The sequence below is a fragment of the Esox lucius genome, chromosome 10 (assembly GCF_011004845.1).
Source record: "Esox lucius isolate fEsoLuc1 chromosome 10, fEsoLuc1.pri, whole genome shotgun sequence".
In the NCBI taxonomy this organism is placed as follows: Eukaryota; Metazoa; Chordata; class Actinopteri; order Esociformes; family Esocidae; genus Esox; species Esox lucius.
The window spans coordinates 5,241,726-5,257,853 of NC_047578.1; the positions used below are offsets into that span (position 1 = coordinate 5,241,726).

Genomic DNA, 16,128 nt, shown 5'->3' on the forward strand with positions numbered 1-16,128 from the left:
GCTAGAGAGAGAGAAAGAGCGAGAGATAGAGATAAACAGACAGAGACAGACAGACAGAGAGATAGACAGACAGAGATAGACAGACAGACAGAGAGATAGACAGACAGACAGACAGAGAGATTGATAGATGAAGAGAGATTGACAGACAGCGAGACAGACAGCCCAACAAATAGAATGAGAAAGATGTGGGTATCAATATGTGTTGCACATTACAGGTGATGAAGGAAAGATTCTTTACTGGTGACGGAGAGGAAAACCAGTCACACCCTGCAAAAAGGGGCTACATGCCCTGAGACAGGCTCAGCAAAGCCAACAGAAAACACATTTAAAAAATATATATGTATATATTGTGCAAATTACACAAAGAACTGGAAGAGCAACAGCAGGCAAATAAGAGCGATATAATCAAATGTGTGTTTTTATATTTTGGAGGAGAGGATAATTGAAGCGTGACAATTGCAAACAAAAACAAGTTGTTTGAGTGTTTGTCCTTCAATCACTAATTTGAAGAGGATGACATGACTGTGTGTGTGTGTGTGTGTGTGTGTGTGCGTGCGCGAAGAGGGAGAGAGGAAGAGGGAGAGACATGGAAGGGCTGAGTACGTTTGCATATTGTGCAAATAACACCCTCTTTAAGCGTGGTAGACAGATGGTCGTCAAGGGGACAATAAAAACAGAACGCTGTACCGATGTTCAGATTCCTTGCAAACTTTCCAGAGATCCTATATAACGCTGCAACAGCCTCCCTCCCTCCCCGTCTCTCTGGGGAAGATCCAAGACCAATGGGAAAGCATTTCATCGTCTGGATGGTGATTCATTTTGCCGTGAAGTGTATTTGCGATTCTCCAGATCTCCTTGCCTGTTCCCCCCAAACTCCCCCACCATCCCCCACCCTCCCCGTCCACCCCAGTGGGTTAAAGGCATCCTGTTAACTCTGGGTAAGAAAGGGTGAACGGCTGCTGCTTAGGCACCTTAGTGAGCGCGCGTGCGTGCGACAGAGTCAATATCATGTTTATAACGACGCCTTCACCTATCAGAATATTAATACTGCTCATTATCTCCAGGAATGGCGGGATGCATCAACCTTATCTCGACGCTGGTGGTAATAATAAACCATCCATAGTCCACAGCCACAGTCGATACGTGCATATCAATTTCCAGGGGTGCATTGTAAATATTCATAAAGCATTAGCATTTGAGTGTGTCTGCCTCTGAATGAGAGCCACATTGCAAAGTAACAAGATGGGGCAGAGGGATGGAGCCAGGAGGAGAGGGAGGAGTAAGGACACGCGTGAGAGACAGAAACAGAGAAAGGCAGAAAGGGGAGAGAGGCACCCAGGCAGAAAGGCAAACAAGAGACAGAGAGACAGAAAGCGAAAGACAGACTGGAAAAGAGAAATAGAAAAAGAAAGAAAGAACAAGACAAGCAGGGCGACAGACATCCAGGCGGATAGATATACAGCCAGACAGATATATATATACAGCCAGACAGATATATATGTAGGCAGACAGATATACACATAGACAGATATATATATATACAGCTCCGGAAAAAATTAAGAGACCAGGTGCAGTGGATAGAAATACAGACAGACGGATAGAAATACAGACAGACGGATAGAAATACAGACAGACAGACCCTGTAGCTACTCTGATCACATCCCTCCTTGGGTGTCCTGAGGAAAATCCTCTCATGATTCAGGCAGCAGTGGAGCCTCATTCACTCTGGCACACGGCGGCCATTTTGTTGACATCACTAAAAGTTCCCTCAGGGTTTACCAGTCACACACAGTGCCAGGCACCCTGATCTCTTTGTTCCGCGGAAGCCCTAGCCACTAGAATAGCCTCGGAGGACATTTAACGTGATAACAACACCCTGGTTGTTTTGACACTCGCAGAACGGCCGTGCCGTGGTTCCTTGGGGGTTCGTAAAAACAACTGAGGACCGGGGCAGGATGGGGGGGGGGGGGTAACCTGAAGATATTCTGGATAACCCCAATGCATGACAGAGATCAGTTAGTCCCCATGTGTCCCTACTGTTAGCGCACGGTCTGAGGACATTTAAATCGACTAAACGTTTTCACGGCCGATTGATTCACAAAGTCGATTAGAACACCACTGCAGGATTAAGACGACTCTCCGAGAGTCTGAAACAAAAGGAAACCGGCAGCTCGGTCCCCTTCACGGTTCACCGTGGTTTTTCCTCACCGTATCGTTGCGGCCGAAGAAGGTGTAGACGGCATACAGATAATAATCAAACAACTGGGAGACACAGTGGATCACATCGAAGGATATGGGCTTCAAAATGTTCATCATCTGCATGTACTTGCCTGCAAGGAAGACATTAGAAATAATATGATGGATTATTACACACGGTTCTCCTATTAGGAAAGACTCACTTGACTATTTAAAAGGTTATTTTCTGTTGTACGACATGGGAGGTATGGCATGGGAGGAGGCATGGGAGGTTATAAATAAAGAGGTGGACAGGCTAGTAAAAATCATAACATTTGAGCCTAGGTTAAGCTCTTATTAACTATAACTGATGAGCCAACTGGTGTCAAATGTTTTCCTGTCAAGTTTGGGTCGGAAGCACAGTTATTGTATACATTTAAAATAATCTGAGAGGAAGTTGAGTCTCTTTACTCGAGGCTTGAGAAGAACATTATTTAGATTTTACTTTATTTTACATGAACGTTGGCAGTAAATCATTGTGAATCAGCTTCATTCAGCTATATAGATTATTATACTGTACAACACATTCAATGACAAAAAGGGACGCATTTTGTATCTCTTAACAGAAATGTACAAAAGCAATATAGCGAAAAAAAACGAATTGACATTCGGGGGGATTTTGAATGACACAAATGTTTCAATTTCACTATTTCATGCAAATCTTCAGGGAGATCGGAACAGTACGTGACCAGACTGAAAACAGTGTGATCAGAATGCCAAACATTTTTTTTTTGTCAATCACAACGGAGCAGTTTCTTTCAGGGGTGACTTCATTTTATGAAGTTAGCGAGACACTGGAGCATTTACATGTATTCTATAACTGTATGAACATAATATGAATATACACGAAACACAGGGCGGTATCATGGCTGCCAGTTAGTCAACAATGACAAACAGCCATCCAACCTTTCTTCTGCTGAGACCAACACTTTCTCTTCCTGAGAATGCTAGAACCCTGCCAAACTGCATCAGAGCGCTACCAGAAGAACGATCAGAGAAAATGGTGATATATTTGAGAATGAGTGGTTGTAAAATTAAACAAAATCAATAAAATCTATTTGGCCTACAGTAAATTCATTGTGCAAAATATTCAGAATGCATTACGTGCAATTCATCCTTAAAAATATATATATATCTATCTTCACTAGCTCTGAACCTTAACTAGACTAACTCAGTTTACCTTAGGATGTTCTCTCCAATTAAAGCAAATAAAATTGACAGCAATGCCTCTGGGCCACACAGCTGACGTAAGACATTGCACTTCTGAAATTAAAGGTCACTGGGGTTTGTCAGGGATAACGACCGCCTAATGACGGCCAGGGAAGACCAATCACATTCAGGTCAGCTTGGCAACCGGGCCCCGGCTTCTCACAACCCTAAAGACCTATTAGCTGGTTAATTGGTGTTATTTCCTAAGCTAACGAAGGTCTCCCGCAGGAGAAGGGTCATCACCGTCCTCACCGAGGGTCCTGGGAGGCGAGAGGGGAGTCCATTACTCACCGACTAGGCGGATCACGTTGAGGGTGGTGTTGGTCAGAATCGGAGCGGCGGAGCCCTTGTTGAGGCTGTAGTCGGACTTCTTCCTGCTGCGCAGCGTCTCCCTTGATGCGCTGATTGGGGAGGGAGGAGGAGAGACGTATGTGTCTGTGTGTGAGACAGCAGCTCGGGTCTGACTCCCTAAAGCTTCCAAAGTAGAGCCCAGGCATTCATTCATTTAAGTACTCCTAATTAACCAATTAAGAGGCAAGACACAAGAGAAGGGCTAAAGATGCAGGTAAAAGACTTCCAGGGTCTGGGATGTCTTGAACCGGTTGACCTAAGCCTCCCCGCCCTCCAACTAACTTCATGTAACACCAGTTACTGGTCCGTGCCTAATCATGCACCAGGATGTGACTTGCTAGCAGCCCTGCAATAATCTGACGACTCCTTCTGAGAGAATGGTCAATTAACATGTCAGAGGCAGATTGTTAGACTGGGCGCAATGCTGGCACTGAGAGTACCGTGTAGGAGCTGGCATGCAGCAAGGCATGGATGTCGACAGCTACTCCAATTAATTCACTAAATATGAACGATGCTGAAGAACGATGCTGAAGAACTGCTGCTCGTATGGACATTTCCTGGCAATGAGCGGCGTTATCATCGCACATGAATATACAGTCTACACGGAGGCCAACTGTCTTCCCATCACCTGGTAACGCAAGACAAAGGTGTTTCCCACGTCTGTGTTTGTGATTAATTCAAGGGAGTAGGGGAATAAAACATTCATAACCCTTCCATGATAAAATGGCAAGCCTCGCTAATAAAAACAGCAAATCTGGACGTACATCACACTCATTTAGGAAGCCGTCTGTAACAACAGAGACATCTAAAATTGCACTCATAGGTGAGAAGAGGATATATGGAATATTTCCATTTTTACACACCATCAAGGATTTGATGTGCCAACTTCCATGTGTTAGGATGGGTTGATATGGGATGGGTTGATCTGATAAAAATATGTACGCTAAGACTTTCAGATGTTTTAACACTACACTGAGGAAATTATTTAACAAATTATAGGTATGGTGTTTTCAGCCTGAAAATAACAGGACTGGTTTGATCCTGTTGACCATCCACAAAAGATTTGTCTACTTACAAAATAATGAGTCTGTCCAAACACTCTCCTGAGCACCGGCAATGTGAGACCTTTAAACTAACCTCTTGAGAGGAACATCTCCAGTCTAAAAGGGGACCTTTAAACTAACCTCTTGAGAGGAACATCTCCAGTCTAAAAGGGGACCTTTGAACTGACCTCTTTAGAGGAACATCTCCGGTCTAAAAGGGGACCTTTGAACTAACCTCTTGAGAGGGACATCTCCAGTCTAAAAGGGGACCTTTGAACTGACCTCTTGAGAGGGACATCTCCAGTCTAAAAGGGGACCTTTGAACTGACCTCTTTAGAGGAACATCTCCGGTCTAAAAGGGGACCTTTGAACTTACCTCTTGAGAGGAACATCTCCAGTCTAAAAGGGGACCTTTGAACTGACCTCTAGAGAGGGACATCTCTGGTCAAAAAGGAGACCTTCAAACTTACCTCTTGAGAAGGACATCTCCAGTCGAAAAGGAGACCTTTGAACTGACCTCTTGAGAGGAACATCTCCGGTCTGCTCGTCCACGTAGTCCTGCTTGAGCTCATCAGGGACGTCACTGTCGCTGTCGTAGTCCTGGTAGACGCTCTTCTCCAACTCATCGGACTCGTACTACAGAGGGGGAATCATATGATCATTCAGGCGAGAGGCAGAACTGTGTATTGACCAGTATCTTCACACCGGTGTGGTTTTTTCGGAATCCGCTTTTACGCTAAGTAACCGTTGATGGTGGTAAAACTTCCAACAAGACGTGATCAAACCCACATTACTATTCTTGCACTCTAAGTACCAATCACCAACAAAAGAAGACTTGACTAGTGCTTTACTGGAAAAGTCTTGAGGCGTTGGGACCCGCAAAGCCACACATAATGCACCAGCAGGAACAATACCTTACTCTATGTAGATCAGTTCAGGCCTCTACAATTTAAAGTGAAGGCTTTATTATCGTTCTCCTCGGGTAGCTGGCTCTGGAAACTGAAATGCTATTGTGAACACAAAACTCTGACACTGAATCGTTTGAAGTGCAAAGATCTCTGCAAACCAGGAGTAATATGTTGGCACAATATTGCTGTTCTCCCGGAGCAAGCGGAGAAACATAGTTACTAAAGCTGTAGGCGGTGAGGCAGATTCTACCACGATATCGTAATATGATCCAAATCTAGCGAAAATAAATAACACCCCTGACTGAGCTTCAGCAGCTTATGTTGTACACAAGCCTCCGGCTATGAAATTACATTTAAAAAAGAAATAATTTGGATTTTACTGATATCCTTTGGAAAAAAATATATTTACACATTGATTGTAAAGGCAGAAGTGAAATAACTGCTCTCGAAAGCTATACACAATGAATAGCCTAATAAATCTTATATCCTGGCACTGAAATAGAACACTTCTAGTCCACAATGAACAGCCTAATACATCTTATAACATGCCACTGAAATAGAACACGTCTAGACCACAATGTACAGCCTAATACATCTTATAACCTGGCACTGAAATAGAACACCTCCAGTCCAGTTATGTATGGAAGCACATTGTTCTCTCTCATGCCTAAACTGGCCTATTCTTTTATTAATATAGGTGTACTACAGCTCAAAGCAACAGCGCTTTCCAAATGACAACCCCCAATGGCAAAATAAATATTCTATTTATTTTTCATTACAGCACAAGCTCAATTTAAATACAAAGAAATTTCAAGCCGTGTCAATGTGAACCTTGGAATCCATATAAGCACGGTCCAAAACATAAAACTCTGTAACGACCCTAGTGTGACAGTCCGGGCCACTAAAAACCACTTAATGTCCTCAAAGGATTATGTGCGACTTAATCACTGCTTTTATTTATTCAGTAGCTCGCCATAACTCAGCGTGGGGCGCAATGATGACACGTGTTGCCGGGAGTACCAACGGGATTCCTGTTAATGCCTTTCAAGATCTGATGTAACGCAGCAGATGTAATGGATAAACGAATGGTGATGAAACAGCCTAGTGAAGAGAGACAACCAGACCGAAGCATGTAGAAGACCAAAGATATTGCCCATAACAGAAACTGGGCACTGACCATTGTGTTTCACTGAATGGGGACGGGGGAATAAGTCACCTTCTGATTCAAAAAACCTTAATTAACCATAAAGTGCTTAAGAACAACTTACTTCATGATTAACAAAATCACACAATATATAAAGGCTAGGACTAGTGCTTTGACTGAATTATGTAAAATGAATATCAACTACAGGAACAGAACCTACGGATGTGTAAATGACACGGGTGTGGCGGGCGAGATAAAACCGCCAGTGTCGCCTTACCCCATTGGAAGCCAGCACATTCTCCGTCTCCTCCTCTTTGTTGTCGATCTGCCTCTCAAACGGGTTCCCCTCCCGGCTGAACTGCTCGAACAGAGACCGGTCCTCCGGACCTGGGCCGGGCAACACCTGCCTACTGGGAGAGACGGAGGGGGACCGGCACTGACCCATGAACCGGAACTCCTGCAGAACGGGAGACGGACTTACAGTTAACGGACACACGTTTCAACACGGTGAACGCGGGTTAAGGCCTGGTGGACAACCGGGGCTGATGCCAAGGAAAGGCCGGGAAGATCGAGGAAAACACCCGGGAACATAGCAGTGTTCTGGGTTGCTGTATGACCACAAGATGACAACAGGATCCTGCATACTGCAGCAGAGGAACAGAATAAGTAATCAGACTGATAAAGCAGCAGAAGTTCCCTTCACAAGTGGGAGAAGTGGCCGGAACCAGTTGTCAGTCTGAACACAACAGCACCGCAGATACTTCCCAGGCAGAATTAGGCAAACAACCTCCTTGTTTTGTTTGTTACATTCCAGGCCATTAATCTTTTACAGGGAGATACAGCCGACCCACAATGCCCTGAGGGGACCAGGCAGGAAGCAGGCAATATCACTCGCTAGCTCCTTCTGTGCATTATTTATTCTACGGAGGTCCTGTTTCTTAAAGAATGAACAAATCCTAAACTGTCTGAGTGAACGGGAGCAGCATGGTCACCGAAACGATGGAACAGACTTGCCTGCTGAAGCGGCATGTTTAAAAATTGACATTATCACATTTACATTTAGCCAAGAGGCTCTTACCCAGGGCCATGCCCGTACATTAGCAATCGCATACATCCACGGTGCTTTTTCATGTCGGTTATTGCTGGGTTGGGAGGGGGGGGGGGGGTGGGTTGATGAGACAATTGGAGATAAAGTGGGGATAATTTTGGGTTGACCGTGATGGCCTGGCAGCCAGTCATGGAACCGTCACCAGGCGATCCCAGAGGCCTGGGTCAAATGTGCACTGCAAAGAGACTAGGGTGATGTCTGGGATCCACCCAAGGTTCTCCGACTGTCCGTTTCAGCAGAACAACCAAGGCTACGTCTGAAGGGTCACTAATGAGAGTTTTTGACATGGCCACGAAGCCATTAAGCGGTCTATTCCGCATGGGACACATTTCACAACAGGAGATGATGCCTGAAGCACTCAGTGGGAACGCTCTTTCAAAGTGTGCAGTTGGTGATCAAGGAAGAGAGAACATGCTGTTATGGAAACTAAACGCTTCAGGTTTTCTTTCCAATCTACAAAGACACTGTTCCTTTCTTGCAAATTCTTTATTCAAGGTTTTTGTCTTGATGTCAGTGATAACGGTGCGCTTTTTCATCCAACTGTCTGGAAACCAAGTACAGAAACACAGTCTCTGTTGAACTACTCTAAGAAGGATTTCCCTCAGTCCTTTTAAAGTGTTAGAGAATGATAAGACCCACTATCATCCAACTGTCTGGAAACCAAATACAGAACTATAGCCTCTGTTGAACTACATTTCCCTCAGTCCTTTAAAAGTGTTAAAGAATGATAAGATCCACTGCCATCCAGGGATGTGGACATATGCAACTATAAAGGTTGATATGGCACAAACACATAAAATAAACGATTTGTTGATTTCCCATCCTTCTGAAAACTCATTGGATGAGAAAGTCAGAGGTCTCCAAACCGTCTAACCTTCTCATTCAATAGGACTTGAGAGGGCAAGGAGACAGGAGGAACATGAAATCGATGAAAACAGCTAGGTTGTTGACACTGGAGGTTTGCTATGGTAGCTACTCCAAGTTTTCTATCTAAGCTTTCTACAGTACTGTAGAAATCCCATTCAGTAACAATTGGTAAAAAACATTCATACCTTCTAAGAGATTGCATTCCTCCAGTATTTGTACAAACCATTCGTTTAGGACGAAAGCTGAAGAGATCCATAAGCAATGGCATTTAGTTCGGCAAATATCTCATCCATTTAGTTTGGTAAATATCTCATCCAATTTAGTTTGGTAAATATCTCATCCAATTTGGTTTGGTAAATATCTCATCCAATTTGGTTTGGCAAATATCTCATCCAATTTGGTTTGGCAAATATCTCATCCAATTTGGTTTGGCAAATATCTCATCCATTTAGTTAGGCAAATATCTCATCCATTTAGTTTGGCAAATATCTCATCCATTTAATTTGGCAAATATCTCATCCATTTTGTTTGGCAAATATCTCATCCATTTAGTTTGGCAAATATCTCATCCATTTAGTTTGGCAAATATCTCATCCATTTAGTTGGGCAACTATCTCATCCATTTAGTTGGGCAAATATCTCATCCATTTAGTTGGGCAAACATCTCATCCATTTAGTTTGGTTCTTGAGCATCAATTGAAGAGGTAATGCTGGTGCATCAATCAGCTTATACTGTCTAAAGGCGTCTTTTCATGTTTTCGACCAAGTCTGCCATAAAATGGCAACTCAAACCAAACTCAGCTACTTTTCCCTGCTTGCATTTGTGCAGTGCTAATCCGTGCCAGCGCTTTTGCCTCTAGGCCACTTCCCGCTGTTACAGATGGGAAGCAGAACTTGCCAGTAGCATTGTTAAGAACAAAGACAATGTCTGAGTGACAGAAAATATTTTCAAAAATCATTAAAATAAAAAATAACAAAAATTGGCTCCTACTCGTGTGATTCCACTTACACATCATCTGCACGATTCTAACCATAAAAACATAAAACCGACATCACTGGTGTAACCACCTCTGGTGTAGTAGTCGGCGAGCAATGGCGGGATCTTTGGGGTGCTGTTGCAAGGAGGGAAATGAACCAAACTGCCTTAAGTGTCTCAACTTAGCTTAAGTATCTTGGTTGCTTGTCCCTTGAACTCTCACAGCCAACCACTGTTGCCGGCGTCTAAAGTGAGCCTTAGGCATTATCGACCAGCACATCCAGAAGAATAAGGGAAGCCCACCGACAAGCAGTATAAAGCACCGTCACAAGGTCACAAATTTAAACAATACATTGCGTTGAAAAGGTCAAAATAGGGCTCAATTCATGAATATAAATTATTACGTTAGCAACAAACTATCAGAAATAAAGACTGATAGTTTCACTATCAATAAGTCTTTGGTTTCCCCTAAAAACAAAACAGTCCAACATAACCCTGGCTCTGTGGCACAAGATTGTCACTCACGTGGAGCTGGGCGATGTTGAAATTGGTCTTGACAGGACAGAGCTCCCACGTCTCGTTCTCCAGAAACATCCTCAGCTCCTCCAGACGAGTCCTTAAGGGGCGGAGAGGAACGGATCAAACGGAATGAAGAGAAAAAACAGAGAAAGAATCAAGTCATCGGCTTGCAGATTTATAAAGCCGATGACTTGATTCATTCTCCTGTTCTATCAGAATTCCAGAGAAAAGGCTCAGACACAGTGGGGAAAGGTCTCTGCATGGTAAACTGGACATAACCCCATCCCCATTAGTTGTTAAGGTTGTGGAAAATCAACATGACACCTTTGATACTTGTTAAAGGTGATTTAGTATTCAAGCACACAGAGAAATGGCATCGCAGTCAGTACACTTGACACAGCTGATATCTCAAAGCATCTCTCGAGTCAGTATAACACATCAGAGGCCAGTGCTCATTTCAGTGAAGAGAAAAGGCAGCTGCCATGTCATTTGCACCTAAGCCAGTGTGGCTCCCGATACGCATTTTAATGTCAGAACGTGTTAATGCAGCCATCAGAAAGGCACCACACAGTCAAGTTCGCTGACAACTAATGGCTTCTGGTTGAGTGTTCAGGCATAATGTGAAAATGATGCATGAGCTGCCGAGCGGAGAGGGCCAACAGAGGAAGGGGAGGGGGAGAGAATGGAGGGTGGGGAGCAGGAGAGGAGGTTGAGAGACGAGAAAATGAGGAGGGGGTGAAGGGAGAGGAGAAAAAGAGGAGGGGGAGTCGGGGGTGAGCCGAGGTAGAGAGGGAGCGAGGCGGGAGAGGAGGGCTACAGGGGAAGAGATAAGGATCAAAGGAGAGTGAGGTAAAGGGAGAGAAAAGGGAGAGAAAAGGGAGAGAAAAGGGCCAGCAGGATGAGCAGGGTCTTGGTGGGAGCATGCGCTAGCATTGCTGACAGAGGAAATGAGGTAGCCAGGGCTAGGCGGCGGGTGACCTCACCGGTGATAGTTCTTGAAGTAGTTGACGCTCTGGCGTTTGATGGATTCCTGCAGCAACTCTGACTTACTGCCACAGAACTCCTCCCCCACGTCAATCAGCCTAGGACAGGGGCCAAAGAAAGAACGAAAGCAAGAGAAAAATATGTAAGGAAAAGAATGAAAGAGAGTGGGGGGAGGGCAATCAGGGACACCCTGTGGAGTAACTTCACAGCCATTTGGCCCTGAGACTGATCCCTGAGGAACCCCTATTCTTTTCACCCGCTGAGCCGTGAGGACACAGCCGACCTAAAAAGCAGATTCAATGGTCCTTAATTGACCCAAATAACATTGTAAAAGAGCCAAATGATGTCTTTTCAATGGCAGAACAAGCAGAACCACTGATGCCCACATTACTCTGTTAATACAGGGGGTTCCACAAGAACAGAGGGGGGCCAAGGGGGGGCGTTTGGGGCCTTGGTCCCCCTGGTGTTTAAACCAATTAGTGCTAATGAGGATGTGGTCATAAAATAAAATGACTGGAACAGGTATCCCGTTCAAATCTGTGTTTCATGATGGCTAGTTATATTCCTACACCTGTGGGAGCTACCTGCTGATAACGTCCAGGAACACAATGAACGGTGGTACCTACCTGCTGATAACGTCCAGGACCACAATGAAGTCATCATATTTGAAGTTGGACATGTCTGTCCCCAGAAGATAGGCTTTCACTTTTAGCTGGACTTCCTGTAGGAAGGTGAGGGAGATTAGACAAGAGTCCCATCTCAAGGAGGACTTTCGCAAGCAAGATAAAACATGCAAGAGAAAGGCTATGGGGAAATGAGAGAAGGCTTATGTTCAGACCTGCCAGATCCTGCTAAGTCCATGCTCCAGCTTCTTCTTTACATAGGAGCGGTCCACAAGGGAATCGTCAGTCTCTGAAGCACCTGCCTCATCTGGGCAGACAGACACATCACAGTGCCACAGACTTAAACACAATTCACACATTTCATTCAGTCCGTCTGTCATGGATTGCTTTGTTGTTAACAGGCACTCATGATGTCAGTTGCTTGATCTGGACGTTGTGGGACTGACAAAAGAACAGATTGGATCGGGTTAACAGATGGCCGAATTAAAACAACCAAAACACGGGGTTAATTGAAATATGGTGTCCTGGCAATTGGAAATGTTAGAACTTGAAAATCAACAGGGATTTGCCCGTCCTTAGAACGGATCCACTAATGCAGATGCTTTTTCAGCCTCCATCTCAATAACAGTAACATTGTCCTCTCTTTGAAGTCCCACCCACACCCCCAACCCCACCCTCAGTCATTCTCCACCCTCGGCCAAACAGTAACATTGCCCTCTCTGTGAAGTCCCAACCCCACCCTCAGTCATTCTCCACCCTCGGCCAAACAGTAACATTGCCCTCTCTGTGAAGTCCCAACCCCACCCTCAGTCATTCTCCACCCTCGGCCAAACAGTAACATTGCCCTCTCTGTGAAGTCCCAACCCCACCCTCAGTCATTCTCCACCCTCGGCCAAACAGTAACATTGCCCTCTCTGTGAAGTCCCAACCCCACCCTCAGTCATTCTCCACCCTCGGCCAAACAGTAACATTGCCCTCTCTGTGAAGTCCCAACCCCACCCTCAGTCATTCTCCACCCTCGGCCAAACAGTAACATTGCCCTCTCTGTGAAGTCCCAACCCCACCCTCAGTCATTCTCCACCACTGACCACACCCTCAGCATTCCCCAGCAACGTGACGGCAGCAGTGGGAGAGAACAACACAGCGCGGGGGACAGACACACATCACATCCGTTTTCCTCTGCCATTCAGCCAGGAACCCAGATAGCCAAAGAATCACAACAGATGGAGAACAAGAAGATGACCTTTTGGGGGGGGGGGGGGGGGGGGGGGTTCTGAAGACTAATATGAGGGTGGGGGATGTTGCCATGGCAGCCCAGGCAGTATGCGGCTGGTCAAATGGCTGCATAGCTCTCCGATTTCTCTCTCTGCACTGACCCCAATTTGCGAAACAAAAACCCATTTTACAAAATCACAGCCCTCACTGACAGCTCTTCCCAAAGAAACCAGGGCAACCCTCACAACCTTCATTTCGTCATAGTCTCCGAATGAAATTCAAAGGAGCACCACTGCCCCAAGACGCCTCGTAAAGCCAAACTGTAAAAACAGGGCTGGCTGAGATCCAGGGAGGAGAGCTGCTGGGGGGAAAGATACCTGTGGGGGAGAGCTGCCGGGGGGGGGGGGGGGGGGGGGGGGGGTTGCCGGGGGAGCAGAGGTGGCGGGGGAGCAGAGGTCTTGTGCAGGACTGACGCTCTGTGTTCCCATCCCTCACACAGGTAGACAGGGAACACATTTTCATACATCTTCTACATAATGTTTTTTCTGTATGCATTCAAACAGTCCCCGTCATCAGTCACACCTGACTCTGCTCAGGAAAGGGATTTAATCTAGGCTGTGCCCCAAATGGCATCCTATTCGCTACGGGCTCCGGTCAAAAGCAGTGCACTATGGGAGGCAGTATAAGAGCGCTGTGTGGGACGTTGAACCGGCATGAACGGATCAGAACAAGAACATGCCCTTTAAACACCCGTGTGTAACATTGATGTGTGTGTGTGTGTGTGTGTCTCTCTCTCTCTCTCTCTGATACGGTCTTCATAGACGTGTGAGCTGAAGGAACTGAAACATTTTAATTCAGTTCGTTTACCTTGGGATGACACTTCAGTCGGCAGTACATTCAGATGTATCTCCTTGGTACCATACAGTATACATCCCAGAACATGTGCTGCATGGGCCCAGCATGACGTTTTGCAATGTCATTTCAATACGACTTGTTGATGCTGTTCTATTGCACACAAGTCTCCGTCTCTGTGTCCAAGACCATATGTAATGCGTTAGTTCTTAAGGCTTGGTAGATGATTTAAGCAGACATTAACAATTGGGGCCAAGAAGGCACGGATTGGAATGTGCCCACTGATAACATAGTGGGCTAAGCGGTCACTCCAATCCCCCAGAACCGTAAAGCATTCCCCAAGTCCTTCTGGTGATAACAAGGACTTAGTCTTTGAACAGGCGGTTCTGGCTATTTCCTCAGCATCTCTCCTAGCCTCCTTGGTCGCCACCTCAAATCTCTGGAGTACTGCTACCTTGAACACTTCTAATGCAATTGTGGACTCTCGCTCGTATTTATATATTTGTTTATATTCACTCATTGACTGCGTGGATCCTTGGCAGTGAAAGAGAACGTGATCACTGGGATGTAACTTGGATACATGTGAAGTGGAACCATGAAACATAGCTCATTTAGGGGATAGACACTGATTTCCACTGAAGAAAATTGGTTGAGCATTAAGTGACCTTTGAACTTTGTTGGAAAAAGTCAGAGAGAGGTCAATGAAACCGATACAGTTCGAAAAGGGCAAATCCAGGAGAGAACCATGACAGTGAAATAAACTCACTCTGGCAGCAAGCCGGGACAAAAGGAGTAGAACAAGACCTTGGAGAAAACAGTAAGAAATAAAGAAAAGACCTGGCCAATGAAGAAATGGCAAATGAAGACCTTGTCGGCAAGAAGTTAATATCTGCCCAAGACAAAGACCCTCTGAAGTGGCTAAACTGCACTTGTGTTTGCAAAACAGCGTAACATCTGAGCACTCAAACACAATCCTCCTTTGAAATCACTGACATTAACCTCAATCTAAACGGTCAAAGAAAATACAGCACAGAGGCTGAAAGGTTGGAGAGGATTTGTATTTGACCTCTACCTATGCAAATCCAATTAAAATGTAAACATCTAGTTATATAATACAGGTGTGTAATTTATTCCAGTGATTATGAGGTAAGGAGTCTTTATTCTTAAAAGGTCACAACCCCCCACCCCCCCCTCCCCCGCTGTCAGAAACAACAAGGAATTACCTGGACAAGTGAAGAGAGGCATGCTCTGACTACGGGTGCATTTTTGCGATTTGTTTAAAAAAAAAAAATTGCTACATTGTGCTGGTCTGAACATGCCCTTGAAGGTGAGCTCAACTGAACCTCATAAGGATTCTCGAATGCAAAGAGACCGCTGACAATCAACATCTAGGGTCAAACACACAGAACCGTATTCATGGTAGGTGTCAGGACGTGAGGTGCGTAGGTTCCACCTGACATTACCATTGAAGGAGTACACATTGTTCTTTTATCTGCCTTCGGGCAGTTCTCAGGTTCATCCAGAGGACTGTGACATCTTATTGCTTTACGCAAGTGGCTTGCCGGAGGGTCACCAGACATGGGCGTCCGCACTGACCCACATTTTTATTTCAACTAGGCAAGGATCGAACAAAAAGACAGATCCACGGGTAGAATCTGTGGCCCCCAACCCGTTGTGTTTCCCCTTAAACACTGCAAATGGTATATGAATTAGAGATGCCCCCTCATTGATAAAAAAAAAAAAATCCCCCTCAGTCATTTCATCCTGGAGCTGGTACAGGACCAGCTTGTCACGATACGGCAGGTGGCCTAGCAGTTGGAGCACTGAGTCATTATACGAGAGGTCGTTAGCTTGAATCCCTAAACCTACAAGGTGCAAAAGCAATACAAAATAAAAAGATGTCTCTACGTTCCCTTGAGCAAGACACTTATCCCGAATTGCTCCAGGTGCGCCATCAGTAATGGTATCCGGGGTGGATGTGAAAAGTCTTTATATCAGCACAGCGCTACATATCTTGTTGATTGATTCTTAATGGAAACATGGCAATGAACGATCAACCCTGCAGCACCACTGCCAGAACTTTGTCAGTTCCTG

The 16,128-nt window shown here is 45.2% G+C and overlaps 1 protein-coding gene across 1 annotated transcript in view; it reads right to left on the bottom strand.

The window, feature by feature from the left end:
• The window catches only part of vps50 (VPS50 EARP/GARPII complex subunit), a 113,172-nt gene that overhangs the window by 36,871 nt on the left and 60,173 nt on the right, over positions 1–16,128 (bottom strand). The window contains exons 14-21 of the mRNA XM_010891516.5: positions 12,183–12,274; positions 11,971–12,065; positions 11,344–11,442; positions 10,367–10,457; positions 7,168–7,347; positions 5,356–5,474; positions 3,736–3,845; positions 2,209–2,330 (exon numbers count right to left, since the gene is read on the bottom strand). Of these exons, the coding sequence (XP_010889818.4) occupies positions 2,209–2,330; positions 3,736–3,845; positions 5,356–5,474; positions 7,168–7,347; positions 10,367–10,457; positions 11,344–11,442; positions 11,971–12,065; positions 12,183–12,274 (908 nt within the window). The remainder of the gene's footprint in view (positions 1–2,208; positions 2,331–3,735; positions 3,846–5,355; positions 5,475–7,167; positions 7,348–10,366; positions 10,458–11,343; positions 11,443–11,970; positions 12,066–12,182; positions 12,275–16,128) is intronic.